The sequence below is a fragment of the Pseudonaja textilis genome, chromosome 6 (assembly GCF_049901715.1).
Source record: "Pseudonaja textilis isolate UNSWEBS1 chromosome 6, rPseTex1.2, whole genome shotgun sequence".
NCBI classification, from domain to species: domain Eukaryota; kingdom Metazoa; phylum Chordata; class Lepidosauria; order Squamata; family Elapidae; genus Pseudonaja; species Pseudonaja textilis.
In genome coordinates, this window is record NC_141995.1 from 22815910 (window position 1) to 22838348 (window position 22439).

The 22439-nt window shown below is 34.8% G+C and overlaps 1 protein-coding gene across 5 annotated transcripts in view; it reads left to right on the forward strand.

The window, feature by feature from the left end:
* LRBA (LPS responsive beige-like anchor protein) overlaps positions 1-22439 on the forward strand; it is a 342404-nt gene continuing 319965 nt past the window's right edge. For 4 of the 5 annotated variants that reach the window (XM_026698133.2, XM_026698135.2, XM_026698134.2 and 1 more), the window contains exons 1-3: positions 1-370; positions 887-1271; positions 22165-22396. In XM_026698133.2, the coding sequence (XP_026553918.1) occupies positions 1032-1271; positions 22165-22396 (472 nt within the window). In that variant the 5' untranslated portion in view covers positions 1-370; positions 887-1031. Of the gene's footprint in view, positions 375-886; positions 1272-22164; positions 22397-22439 lie in introns of all 5 variants that reach the window. The other variant, XM_087936051.1, reaches the window with a different exon arrangement.

Here is a 22439-nt window from a genome sequence, read left to right on the forward strand (position 1 = left end):
GCAGGCGCATTGTGACTCGCCCGGCAACTCTCCTCGGGCTCGGCTTAGCGCTATCATGGCGGCAGCAACCGGAGCGAGCAGGAAGCGATGGGCGAGCTAACCGTGGCGACTGCAGAGTGAAGTAGCTGCACGGCGGAGGGGAGAAACCAAACCCGCCCCACCCCCCAAAAAAACTTTCAGGCATCTTCCCCCCTCAAAGCGCTTGGTTTCCATCCAGCTCGGGTCGGCATTGCGCCAGTCCGGTGGCGGCGGAGAAACGAAGAAGACCTCTGTCTCCATGCCTGGATCAGCCGCCGGGCATTAGAAGGCGCGTCTCGCTGCCCTTTGGCCCCGGTCGTCCCTGGAGCGGAGAGCTCGGCTGGCTGGCTGGGTGAGTGCGAACTTCCCCGCTGGTCCGACTTAGTCCTTGCACCTGTGACTGCGCGCGCGAGGGGGCAAGAAACAGGGAGAGCGCTTTTGGAGAAGAGCCCCGGGGAGGGTGGTGCGTCTTCAAATCTACTATATGTGTGTGTGTGTGTGTGTATGTATATATGTATATGTATGTATATATATGTATATGTATGTATATGTATGTATATATGTATATATATGTATATATATGTATACACAAACACACACACACACACACACATATATATATATATGAACAGTCCTTTGGGAAACCATCTCCCCCCCCCCCTTTCTCTCTGGTGCGAGCAAGTTGAAAATTTGCAACAAGGAGGAGCTTACCTGTGCAGGTGGTTGCTCCTGCTCTGGTTTATTGAGGGAGAGGGAGGCATGTGCTTCAAGAAAAGGGAGCAGAGTTTGATAGTTATGTTTGTAGATAATGTTTAACCAAGTGCCGGTACTTAACTGTTGTCTTTCTGGAATGACCTTCTTTCCACAGACCCATTGCCTAGGCCCTGCCACTGAGGGAAGACAAAGAGGAGCCTGGACTCAAGTTGCTGGGCTGCCTTCCAAGGTGCTTTCAGAACTGGACCTGAAGATCCAGGCTAGAGTGTCTGTTCTGTGTTTCTGGAAGTGAACTCACTATGGCTAGTGGAGAAAGACAGAGCTCTTCCTCTCCGTCAACAGGGGATGGTAAAGGAGGAGGAGGAGGAGGAGGAAGAGGAGGTACTGGACAAGGAAAAGATGGAAGCTCAGCTGAAAAGCAGTCTTTGAATCCAGGCATCCCTATCCGGGGTATCAGGATGAAATTTGCTGTTCTGACAGGATTGGTGGAAGTTGGGGAAGTATCCAACAGGGATATTGTAGAAACTGTGTTCAATCTGGTGAGTCACTTATGTTTTTTATTCCTCTCCAAATGAAGAAAAGCATATGATGAGGAAATAATGTACGTTCTCTCCGTGTTCAAATTACTGTGATTAAACACAAATGTACACACATGGCCATTTGTAACAGTGGGGTGAGTTTAGCGAGCTGCTGCATTTTCCTGGAAGAAAAGCTGACTAACTCATTTAAGGTTGCATTGCTTTTTTTCCCTCATAGTTTTTATCTTTGCTTGAATTTTCTGAGACTTTGTTTCAAATTCTTGTTGACAACCAACTTTTCTACCACTTGTAATTTTATAAATGTATAATGAAAGCATAAAGCAGATGTTAAAAATTGTACCCTAAGATATGCTATTTTATCAGGTTATAATATTGGTCTAATATATCCTATTGTAAGTTTGTAACTGATGGCTCTGCAAATGTATAGATATAAATATAGCAGGGGTGTCAAACTGGTGGCCTGCGGGCCGGATGAATCATGCACAGGCCACGCCCACCCCAACTCTGTGAAGGGAAAAAAATGCTACAATACGTAATGTGATGGCAATGTGACACCGCGAGTTTGACACCCGTGATTTATAATATTATTTGTACTGTAGACCCCCAACTTTTTTACTCTCAACTTTTCCTAACAGTGAAAGTTCTCTTAGAAAAGGGTTTAGGCTGATTGATATTAAACGTAAATATTAGGCTTTGAGGAAGTATGACATTAAATTTGAGTATTACAGCCTAGTGGCAGAGAACAGTAATTATATGATAATCTGGGAAATTCATATATATATATTGCATAAACTTTAGAATGAGAGAATAATTACTTCCTCTGGCTCAGTCAGAATTAATGGTAGCAACGCCTGACTTTTAAGATCATGTCTAGCATCTGAAATGTCTTAAACGCTGAAATAAAATACTTTGGGCACATAATATGCACCATTTCACATTTCTCATGAGATCTTTGCTTAAAAGTTATAGTCTACATTTTCATAAAGTTCTACTTGAATTTGATATAACTTGGTTTAGATAAAATCTGAAATGTTTAGTTAAATTTAGGCTCTGCAATGAAAATTAGAGAAAGAACATTCCTAATTTAATAAAACTTGTAGTAAAAGTATTAGAAAATCCTGTGTTGTTTTATTCTTGGTATATTTACAACAGTTCTTTATCTTGAAGTGTGAATTAGGGATTTTGTATGTGTGTTCATTTAAGCCCTAAGCATTTGCTAATAGTAAGCTGCAGAAATAGAAGATTTGTCAAGAATAATTGTGGCCTACCTTTATTATGCCATAAACATAAAGTGGTTATTCTAGGCTATATAGGCATTCTAGGCATTAGTCTACATTGTCTTTAACTAGTGCCTTTTTGACTGAAAATCCAGAACATTATCCCATTTTTCTATAGCAGTAGCAGAAGACCTCACACATTGATAGTCATAACTTTTATGCTTATGAATATATAAAAGTTCGTTGAACTCTCTAGAGCATTGCAACATTTTGTACACAGTATTGCAAGTGTATCGTGTATCGGCAGTTTGTATCAGCAGTTTGGTTTATTTTATTTCAGCCTATTTGAAAACAATTATAAGTCATATTTGCTATATGAGTTTTGTTAAAAATGATTCAAATTGAATTATCCCTTGCAGAAACTAAATATAAAATTGCCCTCCCCCAAACTAGAGGTATACCAAGGTGTACCTTACAGTGTATTGGATTTTTGTCAATGTCTGCCTGGCATATTCCTATATGCGAATAGACTATATAAATTGGATGCAGCTAAAAATATTGGGAAGGGCCTAGAGTGGGAAATGTTATCCAGTATGTTGGTTTTCTTTTGTCCGACACAGTGTTTTGGGAGGTGGGTAATAGGTAGGACTTGAAGCAAAGAAACAGTTTCATTGCACATATTCTACCCAATCCGATCTCCATCTCGCATCTTCCATCTAGAATACTTTGACATTAGTCTGGATATAAGTTTAGACCTGTTCTCTAGGAATTCAGGTATAGATGTGTTTTATTACTACTGAGAAATAATGTAATGTGTTAAGCTATGGTTGGACTTCAATTTGAGAAGTATATACTCTTTCCACATGCCAATGCTTTCCTTCTTTATAAGGAAAATACGTTCATTTCTATGAGTCACGTCTGTTTATTTTTTAAACAACCAGACTTTACATATTTAATAGTGAAAATTTCTGAAATTTCTGAAAATTTATTTTAACTATTTAAGGTAGTTTGCCAATTGGGCAGGGCTCATAAACCCTCCCCTTTTTGCCACTGAATATGTTCCTCATCTTGTGCAGTGTGATGTGACTCTTGGTCATGTTCTGATTCAGATACCATGGCTCCTCTATTAGAGATTTGGTATAAAAACATTCTTGTTGTTCTAAAAATAGGGCAGAACACCAGAGAAACTTTTGCCTAGAGAAGCTAGAAAAAAAGTGGTATACTATCTCTCCATAGCATCTTATCAAAAATTGAAATTTTCAATTGTGGTTAATCTAGGAAAATTGTAGCAACATAAACATACACAGTATGAAAGAGAGAGAGAGAATCAGGTTTATACAGTATATATATTGGAACAATAACCATTGAAGGATTATAGCCATTTTAATATACCAATCTCTATTCTTGGTGATGGCTGAGAAGCATTTTCATGGCCAGGAGCATCCTGCTTCCTTGTTACTCTGTGATAAATCAAACAGATAAAAGTATGAAGTTGGTTCTGAGTGTTACATTTGCATTTGGTAGCTGTTCACTGGAACACTCAACATAAGATCCAAAGAGGTGTCTATGAAAGTGAAGGAGGCCATCATTGGGTTGAAAAAGTGAAATCTATGAGAGAGAGTGCAAAACTACTGGGAATGGTCAAAACAATGCTTTGAAACTTTCTATAAAGAAGGAATTAGATAGCAGGCTCGATAACATCAAAAGGCCTGGAAAGTAATGGAAGATAACTAAAGTGGATAACTGCAGAATTCTGTCATTGGGTAAGAAAAACCCTTTTACAACATCTAGCCAAGTCAAGAACACTCTTGAGGTAGATGTGTCATTGTTAAAGTTCACAGCCAAGAGATGATGTTATGAATGCTTCATAATAAGGTGCAAACTCTAGCACATCAAGAACAGGTTAGACTTTGCTAGAAAGCACCTTAAAAAGCCTTCCCAGTTCTGGAATAGATTCTTTTGACTTATGAAACCAAGATTAACTTGTATCCTAATGATGAAAAAAATAGGGAGAAGGAAGGGCTCCAAGGACCCTACAATCTGTCAAACATGGCAGAGACAGTACATGGGCATGTTTGGCTGCCAATGGAACAGGGTGACTGGCATTTATTGATGACCTGGCTTCAGATAAAAGTTGCAGGATGAATTCTGAAGGGCATAGGACTGTACTCTCTGCTTAGATTCAGCCAAATGCTGCAAAACTGATAGGATGCCACTTGATATTGCAGATGGATAATGACCTAAAACATACAACGAAAGCAACCAAGAGTTCCTCAAGGCACAGAAATGGGATATTCTTTACTAGCCAAGTCAGTCACCTGATCCTAACCCAAAAGAGCACACTGTTACTTATTGAAGACAAGACTGAAAGCAGAAAAACCCACAAACAAGCAACAGCCGAAGGCAGCTGCAGTAAGAGCAGGCAAAGCATCTCAAAGGAGGAAATTCAGCATTGGGACTAGTCCACGAGTTCTAGACAGGGAGTCATTGAGTGCAAATGATTGAGTGCAAAGATTTTCATCCAAGTATTAAAAACAATCCTTATATTTATAATTGGAGCCCAAGAGGACATCAGATTAACAACAACAAAAAAATATCCACAGAAAACAGTTTTTCAACAAGGAAGTTTAAGTTTCCTGTTGTAGAGCTGACTGAGCTTAATAAGAAGTGTAAATATCTCTTACAGAACTGTGCTGACCTCCACTGTTACAGCCTATTTTAGTGTATGATTTAATGCTTGGTATTTTCCCAAAGAGAGTCTCTGACTCTTTTCTACAGAATTCAGTGGCCACCTACACTGAATCATACCAATCATTAGTAGGTGGCTAATGACCAGTTACCTCTTGAATTGCAAGTTGGAATTCGGAAAACTCCATAATAGGGTGTGCATGAAGATACCAATTTTCTATATAATTTTCTTGTAACCTATCAAATTAATTTGAGATGCCCAACCACTTCTGTTGTTTTATAAGGCTTTAGATGCTTCCCAAACCTTTTCCTTCATTACCCCAAAACACTTATCAGAAAGTCTTGCTGAATTTCAAGGATCAGTTGTAAGTCTCTTCCTTCAGGATTGTCATAACTTCAAATTGATCAAATAGTCATAACTAAGTAGTCACAATGAAGTAGTCATATCAATGGTTATAACTCAAGGATTACTTGAGTTGACTACTTGACTATTAAAAAACTATCATTGAATAATCTTAATCACATTTCATTTCAACAATTACTATTGTTAATTTCATTGGTTTTCACCTTAAAAGGGATATTTTGGGAGACTTTTAATGTATTTTAGTACATATGACAATCTTTAAATAAATTTTAAATGTCTCTGCTGTGATTAGTAATGGGATTAAGTGTCCTTAACAATAAAGAAAAACCACTTTCATCCAATTTTGGGTAATTTTCCCAGGATCGGGAAGTATTGTTTTAGAGTAAAATAAATTAAATTAAAAATGTTTTGTGATAAAACACCAGTGTCTTATAATCTTTTTGGAATATTGCATTTTCTTTCATATATTTCTTTTAAAAAGCTTTCTAGTATGATTGGAGAGCTCTACCAATAGCCTCTTCAGTATTGAATATTTGTATTTTTATATTTAAAATTTAACTTTTATTATTTACTTTTTGATTTTTAAAATAAAGTTTGATTTTGTTTATCTGTGAGATTGGCTTGTTTCCCAAGAAAGATTTGGTTTTCCTGACCACATATCTCTATACTAGATGACCAGAGAGTTTGTATTTGTGAAATTAATTTCCTTTTTTTAAAATTTTAATCCTCAGAAAACAGCATATAGAGACCCTGTGTCTCACACACATAAGAGTTCAAGGATTGGAAGTAGGTAGAGCAGTTCTTGAAAGATAGGTAGTAGCATTAGAAATAATCTGGGTGCTATCCCAAACAGAATTTTGATTCTTTTTCTCTTCTACACCGTCCTGCTTGCATACAAGTTTTAATGTGCTGTTTGTCTTATAATCTGAACAGGCTATTTTTTTCTTCCATTGATTTTTTTCAGTCATAGTGCTAAATAATATTGTAACAGAAAACATCTTTTTAAAGTCATCTATAAAGCTGCTACAAATGAATAGAACAAGTTACATAGTGTTATCACTATGGATATGCAGTTTCAAGTAATTGTTATTGTCATTTGTTTCGAAACTGCTTACCCTTAGTTCAAATCAAAAAGAGAAACAAAAGTACAGATATATTGATGATGTGCCAGTAAGTTTGGTTTAACTCTGCAACTATACAGACTTTCTCCATGACAATCAGTCTCTAATCTGTACCCAGTGTCACTGTAACTGATTCCACCCACTTGGCTGCTTTTCCTGGCATTCACATTGTTTCCATAGAACCAGGTCTTTGCATAATTTGTCAAAGTAGGATTATTTGAACCTAATCATTTGTGCCTCAAATTAGAACTTTAGGTTGGTTTGTTCGGTGATCCATATGTTTTCTTAGCTACATGTGGTTTTTCTCAGAAATCTCCAACATCAAAGCTGAAAAGTGTCAATACTCTGATCTCACTTTTAATATAATAAAATAATACCAAGTATCAGAATCACAGTCTTGATAACAACCAATATAAACATATATTTTATCTTGAATACCTTAACAAGGAGCATTTCTCCTACCCCAGAGAACGGTCTTTGCAGAACACTGTCGGGAGGAGTTCTGCAAATCTCATTCCGGAGAGCTATTTGTCTATTGATGAATGTAGTGAACAAAAATGTGTGAAACAATCTTAATACAGGTAGTTTCAATTTATGATCACAATTAGGACTGGAACTCTCATCGTGAAGCAGTGTGATTGTTAAATGAATCATGACCAATTTCATGATATTTTTTGTGGTCATTAAGTGACTCATAATTAAGCAGATAAGGCTTTTTCCATTGTCTTGTTTATCAGAAAGCCCTGGGAAGATTGTAAATATTGATCACATGACTCAGACCTGCAACTTTCAAAAATACAGGTTGCCAAGCAAATTCTGATGATATGACTGCAACAACCGGTTGTAAGTCACTTTTTTCAATGCCATCATAAATTGAACAGTCATTAAATAAATCAACTGTCTATATTAGAGTAATTCTTGGGACATTATTTGATTAATTTGTAGCTTATTTGTATGCATCACAGTGTTTCCAACTTTTTTCTACTTCTAGCTTTCTCCGGGTTAAGAAGATGGGGCATTATTCTCATTTACTAAACTTCTAACATTTACTGTCTCATTATTCTTCTGAACTCTTCATTAGGTTAAAAAAAAACCTCATAGGGTGAATTGCTATAATGTATGCAATATATAATTCAATATATATTGAATTGCTTGTCATAATTTTGATGATGGTATTAGAGAAGCTTAAGCCATATTGCTGTATCATCTCTTACATTTCTATCCACTTTCAGATAGTATACAATATACTTGATGGGACAAGTATTTCCTTATTAGTCCAATTTCTATCTTCACAGTTTAGTAAGAAAGAAACTCTAAACAATTATCTGTTGCTCTCTGCTTTTAAGCCCAAAGTGATAACAATGCTGATTTTTGTTTTCATAGTGAAATTTAAAATTTTCTTGAAATGTTCTAAATGTTAGAATTAGCCAAACATTAATTAGATCAGTATGTCAAATTATTTTATCTTATGTCAGTAATCATTTGTGTGGCTATTGAAGACAGCTTTAGGCTATATCTGATGCCTTCCAGATGTGCTGAAATTGTACATTCCCAAATTCACAGGTTATAATTTTATCACCAGATCTTGAAGAAGCAGGAGAGAAACAATATTGTTACTTTTGAACTTTGATGTTGGAGAACTCCAGAGAACACCATTGACAGTCAAGAACAGAATTTTCACTTGAGATATAAATGATCATTGATACTTTTGAACTAAGATGCATGCTGCATCTCATCTACTTAACTTTACTCTCCTTTTATCTTTTTTTTTTTCTGGTGTTGAAGCAGGGTATGACTTCTGTATTCCAACAAAATCATGGAAATGTTTTAAGGAATGTTTTTTCATCTACAGTTTTCAATACAAGCATGGTATAGTGCAAAGTTGTGACTTGTCCTCACTGATTTTTTTCAAGGTGTGATTCCTCAGCTTTTCTTTATAAATGAAGCAGCTGTATTCTGTTTTTTTATTTATTGATGATTTGGCAAAATACTACAGTGATTATTTTCTTGCTCAGAATTTCAGGGCCAGCTGGTAAACTTTAAAGAAATCTACCTTGATAGAGATTTCTTATTGGCTAATACATAGAGAAATTAACAGGCAAAAGCGAAGTGAGATGGCTTCTGTTTACAATTGTGCCTTAGCAACTGGTATTTAAAGCATGTTGTCTCTGATTCAGAAAGCTGCACACAAGCATCAAGACTAAGATGCTGATAGTATCTGTTCCAAATGGATTCAGCCCTTCTTCTCAATGAAATCAGGCAAAGGTCATCCAACAACGTGCCTTTTAGATTATTTTCCCACTGCAAGCCAAAAAGCGGTTTTAAAGAGTTTATACAACTTGAGAAGGCCATGTTGATAAAGCAGTAGAACGTAATTGAGAAAAGGATATTAAGTAATGAAAATGCAGTTTAAAAAGTGGTACGAACAGATCAAGGAACCTGGTAATGTAAAAGCGAAGAGAAATAAAAAACTGATATTAAGCTTCTCAAACAAGCTAGGAATAAAAACAGTGTGAAAAATGTTCAGTCTAGCTGCCAAAGGACACAGAATCCAACAAGGTTTCCATTTTGTGGGATTTATCAACCACATTAATTTTCTTGTATATTATTTTTAAGTTTCATTTTTAAATTATAGTTATGTTCCAACTGTGTCACTTTCGCTTTCGTATTGGTTCTAGCTAGAAATAGGGAGACAGTTGTGTCTCAACTTGTCACTTGACTTTTGGAACACTTTGTGAAAGTTTGGTTTGGGAGCATTTAATCTGAATGTTGATGTATTTTTCTTTTTTCTTTTATCTCTTTTATCCCACCCAGGATTCTTAAAAGTTCATTCCAAATATGGGGAAAATAGAATGTAGTTTAAACTTATATAGATAAAATGTCATATTTTTAATCTAGACATGTCCATCACAAAATGGAATAATAGAATTTGCTCACTTTCCTTATTTCAAACCAGAATGGCACAACTGATCACAACCAACTTGCTATGGCCAACTCATTGCTGCCAACTCATCATGGTCAACTTGCTGCAGCCAGCTTGCCACAACCAATTTGCTGCAGGACAATTCAACAATTTAATAATTTAAAATAATTAAAACATTTTAATTTTTGTCATGCATATTTCATTTTGTCCCTCTCTTTGCATCCTTTCTTGAATTATTCTATTGCACCATTTATTTGTTATTATGTAACTTTTGCCCTGTGTGAGTTGTCCCATGGCAACTTGGCTGTGGTGAATTGTCCCGTGGCAAATTGGCCATGGCCAGTTGGCTGTGGTGAGTTGGTTGTGACGAGTTGTCTTAGACCCATTTGAAACACAGATATGGCTCTCAGAAACTTAATTATGATTCAAAGGAACTTGGATGGTAAAAGTGGTGTGGCTGTCATATTGTCTTTCTAAATATGTTTTGTTAAACTCTGCCATGAAACCAAATATTTTGCTTGGAAAATTTTAGAAGTTTTTAAAAGTTGTCTCATGCTTTTGATTTTTGGTATGTTGCAAAAACTACAGGTAGTCGCAGGCCAGCCAGCAATAGAGCAACCTATTCATAAGCGTTGAGTCTCAGATGCGTAATAATTTTAGCAGACTGAGAGTAGCTATTTTGTAGGCATTTCACAGCATGACAGTTTACTCTTTGTGGATGTCCTGCAGCTACAGTATTTGATTTTTGAGTGCATAACATACATTTTGATTCTGAGATTACATTGTTTTCCTGATGAAAGCATATTCTAATTAAAGTATGACCCCAACATTAATAAAATTATCCTCAAAAGTATATTCTCTGTATTGAATGAAGTATGCCTTCTTATTGAATGGTCAGGACTTGTGAATTAACATGATTATAAATTAATATCACTATTCACTTCAAATAATATATATTTAGTTTGAATTTGCAACTGATTGTTTTGTATTTTTTATTAAGCAAATATACATTTTAGGATTTCATTCTTATTGGAAGACTATTTGAGTGCAGTCCTACTCAGAACTTTACTTTCAGAACAAAGTAAGGAGACTTTGTGAAGCATTTTATATGTCAAATGACAAAGTTGGAATGCTTGACATAATTGGACAAGGTTATTAATTGGTTTTTTTCAATTCTTTTTGGTATTCCCTGATTTATAACAATGAATAATCAAACTCCTCAAAATTGATTAGGATATCTAGTAATCCTACATCTGGTATCAATTAACCATTTTCGGAATACTTTTTTCATGTTCTTGTGATTTTCCAACCTGTTTCTTGTTCCTCTGTTACAATTGTATGCAGTAGAACATGACATCTTGTCAATAAATGGTACAGTTCATTATAATGAAGTAGTTTGTAGTTATCGAAGACCTACTCAAGCAGTATAATTGTTTACAAGTCTTTCTGCTAAAGTGCTGCTATAGAAATCAGATATTAGTGCAAAGAATGACTTAAAAAATAAATTTTTCACCTTGCATAAAGTAAAATAATGGATCAGTGCTTAAATGATTAAGATCTATTTAATTTCAGATTATTGTATGGTAGCGTTCACGTTGTACATGACTGTGTGAAACATAAATAGTTAAGGATAGATTAATGTTCTTTATTTAGAGCAAGGCAGCCAATATACATCCCACAAGCAGATTGCATCTCCATTTCCTAAACATCATTAAAGAAATGCCAGTGTTGTGTTATTTGTGCATCCCTTACATTTCTGCTGCTCTATTTTATTTTTATAATTAAAGCTGTTCAGAACATGTTTACGAATTACAGATTTAAATTGCTAGATTTTCATTTTATACACATGATAAATAAATTCAAGAGATCATAGCTAAATCAGTAAGCATTTTTATTGTGCCGACCAGGGCTTAATGAAAAACCCAAATACTGGACAAATGTGTAGCTTATGATTTCATCCATTACATTGAGAACTCCTGCGTGACAAGTATTTTTCACTACAACCAAACCCATCAGAGAACATAAATGCAGGGTATCTTTGAGGTACCAACTATTGATTATGTTACATTTTAGATCACTGTTAACTGCAGTGAAAGCTCTCACCTCCTAAAGTTAATAGAAGAAAAAAGTGTGGCACAGGGCTCTTTGAGAACTAGGTACCCGGCTAGGTGATATTAATTGGAATTAATGGTTAATTTTGATACCAGCTGATTAATATTTCTTTCTGGTTCACATCTGTATAAAAATGAAAAAAAACCCACTGGGAAAAAACTCAATTAAGCACAATTAACTAAACTATATTTAATAAACCAAAGCAAAAGAAATGTTAGGGATAGAAAAATTTGATATATATGTAACGTATAAGTTTATAATTCAATTTTGTACATGTTCAAACAAAAGTGCTGCTATTTTTAATAAAAGCTTGATAACAAAATACTTAAAATATATTTCTCTATATAAAGTTAATAGTGCTTATTGAAAAGCAAGCACATGTAGGATTGCCACCTAGAACGATAAACTCTATGAAACATACAAGTTTGAATTATATTTTAAATGAGGTATATGTATTTTTATAAGGAAAGAAAAATTTGCATATATATGTTCTAAAATCATGAAATTGTGGTTGATATTTTATGCATTACTGATCTTTGTTAATTTTTAAGAATTTTGAACAATTTTCCTTATCTGAATATAGAATTTTGCCAATTTTCTTTGCAGTACATTATTTCTAGTGTCCATTAGGTGGCAGTCATGCCTTTATCTTTAATGAAGCAAATAAAAGTTCTGTGGATTTTAATGTAAGACTTGACCAGAATAGCATTAAGTAGCATATATAAATGCAAGCAGATAGGGACAACTTTAATCAATCAGCTTGATTCTGTTATTGTATTTCATTAGTGGTAAAATATTCTCAAAGTGGGAACCCAGAGAATGTAAACGTGCAACTGTCATTAATGATTAAGTGTGAAAAATGAGAAGGGAGAAGTATGTTCCATGAGAGAGAGAAAAGAGAACTCAGTGACTGGTAAACTGGAAGTTCTTCAAAACAGGTACAGATTTGGCTGAAGCTGCTATTGAGGAACCTCTTATCTATTGTCACTCAGGAATGGTAGTCATTACAAATAGTTGATAGTCATTGAATGGCCCAAGGGTAATTTAGAATTTTCATTTCCTCTTAGTAAAACCCAATACAGTAGAACCTCTGGTCATGACCATAATTCGTTGCATAACTTTGGTGATTTTTTTATTGTCTAATGTTTCATCTTCAGGAATTTCTGGGTCAGGGGTCATGTTTGATCGCCACCCAAGTATGTGTTCATGACCAGATTCAAAACTTTTGTGGATTTTTTTGTTGGAACCCAATTTGGGCATGGTCAGAAGCGTTCATGACTAGAGGTGTACCTTTTTTTCAGGATGTGAGAGAAACTGTGCTATAATGGCCACTGGTACATTTTCAGTTCCTTCAGGATCTTGAAACACTGTCTTGATAGTTTGCTGGATGGGCATTTTTGGTATTTAATGCCACTGACTCCCTTTGTAATTTTGCCTTGTATCAAAACAGATGTTAACAATTTTGTTCTTATTTTCCCATTTCTGTTATTTCTCCTAGCCTTAGTCATGCAAGGCAATTGATTTGATACAACTCTTTACTGCCTGCTAAGGATCTTGGTCCGTGGTTCCTCTAGTCTAGACCCAACACAGACTTATTTTTCACAGAGGAGTATGTTCTGTTTTGAGGGGTATTGAGCTTTTCTCTAAGGTAGCCCAGTTCAAACCCTGTCATAATCTCCCATCTGCTTGATAAATGGGTCATCTTTACATTCAACAGGTCTTCAGGCCTTAAAGCTAGGGCATGCTTCTGGCACATCTAACCTCTGCTGTATGTTAAGTATAATGAGCATAATTGTGTATTGGTCTGTATCTTTAGCCCATCATGCGTAGTTAGATTGGAAGGGGTTAGTGGGGTCTGGAGGTATTCCTAGGCTTATTGAAGGGAGGTGCTGTCAAGCTTTTACAAGTGGCAAGAGATTCTAAGAGCAGGAAATATGGAGAATATTAACATAGTTTTACTAGTATTGCAGGTAGTCCTTGCTTAACAACTATTCATTCAGGTTTTGTTGTGGTGATGAATGAAAGATAGTTACAACTCGTCCTTGAAATTACAACTATTGTAGCACCCTTGCAGTCACATGATCAAAATTTAGGGATTTTAACCCCATATTTATGCCCCACAACTTGCCCACCTATTTTTCCTCCTATACCTGCTCTTTTGGCCACCCTGCATTTTGGCACCCACACAACTCCTTATTAACTGTTGTAGTCTTCCTCCTGCTGTAGACAAGGCACACGTTGCCAAAGCAGCTGCTGGCCTTCACAGGGCTACATGAAGCCTCTCTACAACTTTGTGAGGCCTGGCTCAGTGTCATAAAGGCCTCTCCAGGCTAAGGAGAGGCCTTGCAGAAGAGTGGAGAACTTGCTTGGGCAGGTGTGCCTCATCAGGAACAAGAGGAAGAACACAAGGGTGGTCAGAGGGAAACAGAGGGAGCCTTTCACATTATATGTTCTTTCCTAGCCAGTCTGCAGTGATACAAATAAAGTTTATCCTTGAATCTATCAAGATCTCATTCTTCTTGATCTTAACATTCAGCCCTAGCACCTGTGGCTTCTCAAGGTCCCATAAAAGAGAATGGAGTCCAAAAGCAGGATTCTAAAACAGGTTGATTTTCCCTGCTTATAACCAGTAGTTTTATCATAACTCTTTCAGCCAAACCCACAACGGAAATATGTTGTTCAGCATCCACATTACCTCAATTTAATAATCTGAGAAGCTGAGGTAGGGAAAACTTGCAGTCAAAATGTAGATTACTTTAAAAAGCCATTAAAAAACTTTCCCTCATTAATTCCATATAGACAATGGCAGAATACCACTATTGATTTTCTATCCTGTATTTTCTGATAATAGATTGAAAAAAATTATTAGCAATAGCACTTATATACCATTTTACAGTGCTTTACAGCCCTCTCTAAGCGGTTTTACAGAGTCATCATATTGCCCCCAACAATCTGGGTCCTCATTTTACCCACCTCGGAAGGATGGAAGGCTGAGTCAACCTTGAACCTGGTGGGATTTGAACTGCCAAATTGCGGGCAGCCGGTAGTCAGCAGAAGTGGCCTGCAGTACTGAACTCTAACCACTGCACCACCAAGTGTCTGATTTATTTACCTCAGCCACTTATTTTAGTCAAGTATTTAACAAATTAGTTATTTTTAAAATTAGCATTATGCATTATTCTTTAAGTATAGACTTTAATGCACATTTCTGTATAAGTTTGATAAAATGCACTTGATAATGGTTAGTAACATTTTGAAGAAAAATTTAAGTAATTTTATAATTTAGGTAAACATTGATGCCAATTATTTAGTTTTAATTTAAAAGAGAGAGAGAGTGTATTTAGGCTTGAAAATATACACAAATGTTTTGTTATATTCTTTTTTGTGCTTATTATGCTTTAATGTTCAAAACATTTTCTTAACCTTCTAAAATGACACTTGTTTTAAGAAATAGTTATTGTATATTCGTATATTCAGATTATAAAGAAAATAACATGAGCAATGTGGTGTATTTTGCAGTGACTTTCATATTATGTAGGATTTAAATTCTGAGTAATGTAAATTGAACTGATTTTTAAGTAGATGGCATACAGTGATGGATTTCTGATTTTGAAAATCTGTCACACCCATAAATCAGCAGCTTGCTAAGATTGCAGTAGCAAGCTATTAAAAGAACATGGTAGTATTTACTATAGGTAGATGCAAATTTTAAAAGAGTTTCTTTATCATAGTTTAAGTGATTTATTGGCTTTCAGTGTTCTTGTATGAATCTATGATGTAATGGATTTTTAAAATCTATTTTCTGTAAGAAGATGCCTGCTTTCCATATGATTGTAGGTTACATATTTTACCTTTAAATACAAATTTCTCTATTACAATAGAGTTACATTTTGATTATTTGTATGATTAGGTTTTACCAATAAGGTAGTTCAAAGTGATAATCTGATTGTAAAGATCATGTTTTAAAAATGTGAACTTTTACAATAAAAATCAGAATAATATAAACATAAATTCTTATAATTTCAGTTGAATGCTTCCATGTAAAATTGAGCATTGCAATAACCGGTGTTATTCTTCAGGAAAATTAGAAAAGTCTATAAAATGATTCTTATCTGTAAGCTCTGAATATCATATTGCTTAATGAGTGGACAGCTATGAGTTAAATATAGTTATTTTTTATCACTTGGGAAATTCCTTGAAAAATTGAGACCAATTTGATCGAGTAGTTAAGACACCAGGCTAGAAATTGGGAGACAGTAAGTTGTAGTCCGGCTATAGGCATGAGAGTCAGCTGGGTCAGTTTGGACCAGTCACTCTCTCTTAGCCTCTGCTCACTTCACATAATTGTTGTGGGGAAATAGGACGAGGGGAAGGAGGATTAGGTACATTTGGTGTCTTGAGTTATTTATAAAATCAACAAAAATAGGATATAAATAAATAAATCAGAATCTTCTCTATCTACCTTCTCAATGTACAAGTTTTTCAGAAAACATCCACTGATAAAATAAAATGCTTACAATGCAATTTTGTTGACACTGGCATTATATGAACTTAAAATAAGCATAAGGTTATACTTTACTTTTCCTATTTTCTCTGTACTACTCAACTCTGAATGGAATTTGTCCAGTTTTTGTATCTCCTATCTGGCTGTTCAAACGTAGGCTAGAGTTATGTATGTGACTAAAATGGTGGTTTGTTAAACTGTTAATCTGAATTGTTTCATCACCTGTATTTCACTTTAGATTCAGATAACAATATTTTTAGAAATTAATTGCTGGAAATAATCCTATCTTGAAAAATTCTGTCAAACTTGAATATTTTCTGTTCTTTTAAAATTTTGAGTGATATAATAATAGTTTGGTTAATGATAAACCTAAATTATTAATGAAATAAAGTTTGTGATGGCAATTCCCTAGTTTTGCTTTCAGATTTGAGCAGAACTCTGGTGATGCAACAGAGCTTTTCTGGCAGCGTTCCCAGGCAGACTAACCTGGAAACATGACAAGATTAGCTAATTAATTCCATTTTATTGTAAGGCTACATTAATATAGTCTTGCAGGTCTAAAGGTATAAATCTCTTGTGTCCATTTTTAGCCACCTGATCAATTAGGATGGGTCCTTCCTAAGTTTTTTCTTCTGACATTAAGCTCTCTCGATCATTTGCTAGGCAGCATCTCTTCCCCTCATCCCTCAAAATCAATCTTACGTACCATTACGTTTCTCTTCTACTATCTGGGTAGGTGGTATAAAATACACATTAACTTGTTACAATGAGATAGACTTCATGTGAAGTGTTAATACCAAGTGTTAAGGCCACACTTGGAATACTGCATCCAATTTTGGTTGCCACGGTGTAAAAAAGATGTTGAGACTCTAGAAAGAGTGCAGAGAAAAGCAACAAAGACGGTTAGGAGACTGGAAGCTAAAACATATGAAGAAAGATTGCTGAAATTGGGTACGTCTAGTCTAATGAAAAGAAAGACTAGGGATGACATGATAGCAGTGTTCCAATATCTCAAGGGTTGCCACAAAGAAGAGGGAGTCAAACTATTATCCAAAGCACCTGAAGGCAGGACAAGAATGGATGGAAACTAATCAAGGAGAGAAGCAATCAAGAACTAAGGAGAAATTTCCTGTCAGTTGGAACAATTAATCAGTGGAACAACTGCCTCCAGAAGTTGTGAATGCTCCAATACTGGAAGTTTTTAAGAAGAGATATGGTATAGGGTTTCCTGCCTAAGCAGGGGGTTGGACTAGAATACCAAAACCTCCTAAGTCCCTTTCAACTCTGCTATTCTTTTCTGTTCTATTCAAGATTATATTTATTTTAGAAAAAAAAATACTTTGTGTACTAGAGTCCATTTGACATATTATTGTTGTGATATTAAAACTTATGTGAATAGGTTCAGTTATAACATCAAAACAAGATTTGGCATTGCATGAATGAATCATGTCACAGTCATACCACCTATGTGGCCTTGACGTTTTTTGATTCCCTTTCTCCATTCTCCTTTAAGACAAATAGATTTTTTTTTTTTTTGCAAATAGTCCGTTTCAGTGAATGGAAAACACTGTATTTTACTAAAAGGAAGATGTGACAAAGTACAGACAGTAATAGGAGAAGAAATAAATAAAAACAAAAACTCTTATGGTATAATTTGGGCTAACCTGATGGTACAAACAGATAATAAACACAATGAGAGTTTTAGTAATAAATAGATTAAGGGAATAATTGTTTTTCCTGAATGTATTTTGCCTATACTTGCCTTGTCAGTGAGATGAGCAGCATATAATTTTAATAAATTCTATAGATATTTTTTTTTGAGAATTGGTAAACTGTAATGTGTTTTTGTCTTGCTAATAGAGATTTGTGTGCAATTCTTTGGGATACTTGCTGCAGAAATTTAAAATTTGGATTTGAAGGATGCTGTCATTCTGTTTGGTGAAGAGGTTGAAGAAAGAGAATTTATTTTTCAATCTCTTTGGTGAAACTTAATCCCTGGGAATGTGAAATTATGATTGGGAAGGAATGATCTATAGATATCAAAAGTTGCCATTGCTTTTAAAATCCATCCAGATATTGATATATTTATGACATATTTAAATTTACAAATATCCAGGGAAATATTAAAATGAAATGTAAAAGTTAGGAAGATGTATTTGAATGCTTCAAATAAGTTGCTTGGAAATCATTGCTGTATGCTTACATATCATTCCACAGTCTAGAAAGAGAAAATATTATGTCAGCCAGTTGGCTGTTATAAAGATTGTTTTTGAAGTTGAATCTAAGACTTATACATTGAATTGGGAAATTCTAAAAAATGAACTGTATGGCACAAGAGACCAAATCATGTTAAGGTGCAGAGAAAGACTATACATCAGTTCAAAGTGTATATTATTAAAAAAAAACAACCATAAAAAAGGTAATAAGATTACATTCTCACACTTCATGGCTAGTAGGTGCATTAGGCTGCTCAGATATTCATAACTTACTGTGACATTTCATGAGATTACATTTTGCTGTTCACAGCCATTACTGCTGCTCAGATAATAACTAGCTGGTGTACATACCTGGATTATGCGATCCCTGTCTTTGGCAGCAAATTTGTGTCTTGAAGGTTGATCAGCTTCAAATTACTATTAGAATAGGTTAATATGACATACTGTTAAGGTGTGCGCTTATACATATGTATAATGTGTTGCCATATTAATAGTAAATCAAATTTTCCACAAATTGCATATAACTCTTCCGTTTGTAAAAAATACTTTCATAAGTATTTTTCATTTAAAACATTTAAATGAAAATTATTTAAGTCTGATTTCCTGAATGTACTGCTTTGAATTGCTAGTGAATTATTTGTGTTTTGCAGATTAGATAGGAAAACTAATATGTCAACTTCTTGGAGGGTGGTTACTGTCTATGTACATGTAGCTAAAAGTGAAAGATGATTCATAGAGAATTGAGGTGAAGGTGAGTTCACTTTACTTAAAAGCGAAATGTATGACCTATAAGGTGCTGGCATGACAGTTGATGATTCTTTAGAACCAAATATATTAACTCAAGCTACTGTAAGAAGATAATGGGCCAGATTTTTGGGGGTGTGGGAGTAATGCTTGGCCGTAAGCTTAGCATTGGCTGAAAGTTGCATTCCTAAGCATAAATCCAAACTTTTCCTTTAATAAAATTTCTTTGAAGTTGATTACAACTGCATTTATCTGGTCTTTCTATTGAACAAAGTTCTTAATTGCTATTACTGCTAATATCCAGTTGTGAAGACAATTTTTCAAGCCACATATTCTGTATTTTATTTAATCGTCATTTCTGATGAAGTTGTTTTATGATCTGGGTGTTGCCATGGGGACATCAGAGGATAGAAAATGTGGCCTCTTCAGATGTAATGAAAGCTGTCTAGGTTTTATAATTAAAATAACCTGAAATAATGATAGTTATACAATATGTATAGTTATAAACTTCCCTGCTAAGTAATTTGCACTGTCATCAGTCATAAAGCACACATCTCCTCATTAGATTTTAAGAAGTGTGCATGTATTTCTTGGATTTGCATATAGCTTGTCATTACGCAAACACATATTTGAGAAATAGATTTGCATATTATTATATATGCTGTTACTCCTTCATTAAGAGAGAAGTTTAAAAAAGAAAATATTAAAATTTTTATTTCTGTTGTCCGACTATTTTAAAATGTTAGGTATAATCATTATATATTCCCAATGTTGAAGTGTTTGACACCACTGATTTATTTTGAGAAAGCTGAAAAATATGTTTTCCAAGCTGCATATTTCTCCAACACTTCTGACCTTGAGTAATGAATGGAAGCTGTTTGAATTCACGGAAAAGCATGGAAACAGACTTGTTTAGCAAATCCTAAAGCAGAATTGCTATATTTTAAATGAAAACCATCTATGATTAGTTTCTGTTTAGTAATAGATCTCTGCCACTAACTCATATACCCAATATGTGACATTCACAGAATTAAATATAGGTCCAATAAGAAAACCTGTCATCCATACTAGCTGGCAGGTAGCAGTATAAACTACGTGCTGTAATATGAAATTCATGCTCATCAACCTGAGGAGTCTGATCAGTAATATCGTGAATAACAATATTAACAATTTCTAGTAGAAAAACAAGATGATATTAAGTGAAAATTCTGCCAGTCCACATCCTTAGTCTGTTCAAATCATATAATAGGAAACAGAACATTCATGTATGAAGATACAAGGAAGACAAGTAGGGTTGATTCAATACTCTTGTCTTCAAAAGTGCATGTGTGATACCACCTAAATTCACTCTCTTTTCAAAAATTGCAGAATATGTAGTCTCATTTTGACAGCAGCTATAGTCCAATCTCTTCACTGTCATTGATCACAGACAGCTGTATATCCAGGCTAGGACTAACATTTATTTTTGAAAGCTAAATAGGTTTTTGGTTTCTTAGCACTTTGCCCTACAAACCACGCTAACATTTGTTTAGAGATCATAAAGAAGAAATTGCAAATGAATGTTCCCAAATAATTGGTTCAGTCACATAATTCTTTCCAACACTATGCTGCTCTTATTATTATGTTTGAATTTCACTTCCATTTTTATCAAAAGTTTAAATTGTGTAAGAAGAAGATAGAAGGGATATTTTTGGGCATGTAAATGAAGGGGTGGGGATTGATATGATTACTAATCTGGGTTGCAAAATTTTGAATCACAGGTGTATGGATGTGACCCAGAATATTATTTTGATTTGTCAACTGGGGAAATTGATCTAGTTGCATTTGGACATTTTTTAATCACTGTACTGACTGATTATATAATCTTTTGTATAAAACACAAAGCCCATAAGCGACAGCTTGGTGCTATTCAGAGTACTCTCACAGGTGAACAATTTGCCTTTCTCATTTGAGAACAATTTATATGCTTGGAAACAGAGCCATGCATTCAGAGCAATTTACATTTAAGGCTCAGTTGGAAATAGTTGGGTAAGTTAACCTGGAGGCATATATAGGTAGTCTTCGATTTACAACAGTTCATTTAGTGACCGTTTAAAGTTACAATGGCACTGAAAAAAGTGACTTATGATCATTTTTCACACTTACGACCATTGCAGCATCCTCATGGTCACAAGATCAAAATTTGGGCATTTAGCACCGGACTAAAATTGATGACAGTTGCTGTGTCCCGGGGTCACGTGACACCCTTTTGTGATCGTCCCATAAGCAAAGTCAATGGGAAAGCCAGATTCACTTAACAACCTGATTACTAACTTATCAGTTAGTAATGTTTTACTTAGCAACTGTGGCAAGAAAAGTCATAAAATGGGGCAAAATTCACTTAATAAATGTCTTGCAATAGAAATTTTGTGCTCAGTTGTGGTTGTAAGTCAAGGACTACCTGTATACGCAGTTAGCCTTATCCATTCAATAGACCTTTGATAGATTTAACTTGGTATATAAGTGTATCTGTGCCTGATGTTACTTAATTATAAATAAATGCCATTGAACTTGCTGTTCCTTACAACATAGACTTGTTTTGTTACAGCTTATTTTATTTTCTTAATCTTTGGTAATTTATTTAAAGAACACATAGTATAGAAATAATTACACTAATAATAGAATGATTAGAAACAAAACGTGCACATATTCCAATACTGAGTTGCTATATGCTTTGAATATGTTGACACTAGTTCATGTATTGTTAACATAAAACAGGAATTTGTTCAACGGTTCTATGCAAATTTTGTTAGGAACCTTAGTCAACTTTGTAGGATTTGTACCCTGATATATATATATATGTATAAGATTGTATTATCAACCTCTTCATTAATTGCACATTAATTGTTACATTAATTGTAACATTTCTATTATCTGTCCCAAGGAAAAATGCTAATCCTGAAAATTATACATTTTAAAGAGATAATTCTGAAAATAAGTCTTGATGTTCCTTTATAAATTTCAGCTTGTAGGCGGTCATTTTGATCTGGAAATGAATTTTATTATACAAGAAGGAGAAGGTATTACATGCATGTTGGACTTGCTGGATAAGTGTGATGTCACTTGCCAGGCAGAGATATGGAGCATGTTTACAGCCATCCTGAAAAAAAGTATCCGAAATCTGCAGATTTGCACAGAAGTAGGTCTCATTGAGCATGTGCTTCAGAGGATTGATAGAGCTGACAGTATGATTGCAGGTATGACTTCTTCAATTGTCCTAGAATTGGAAGAAACTTCCAA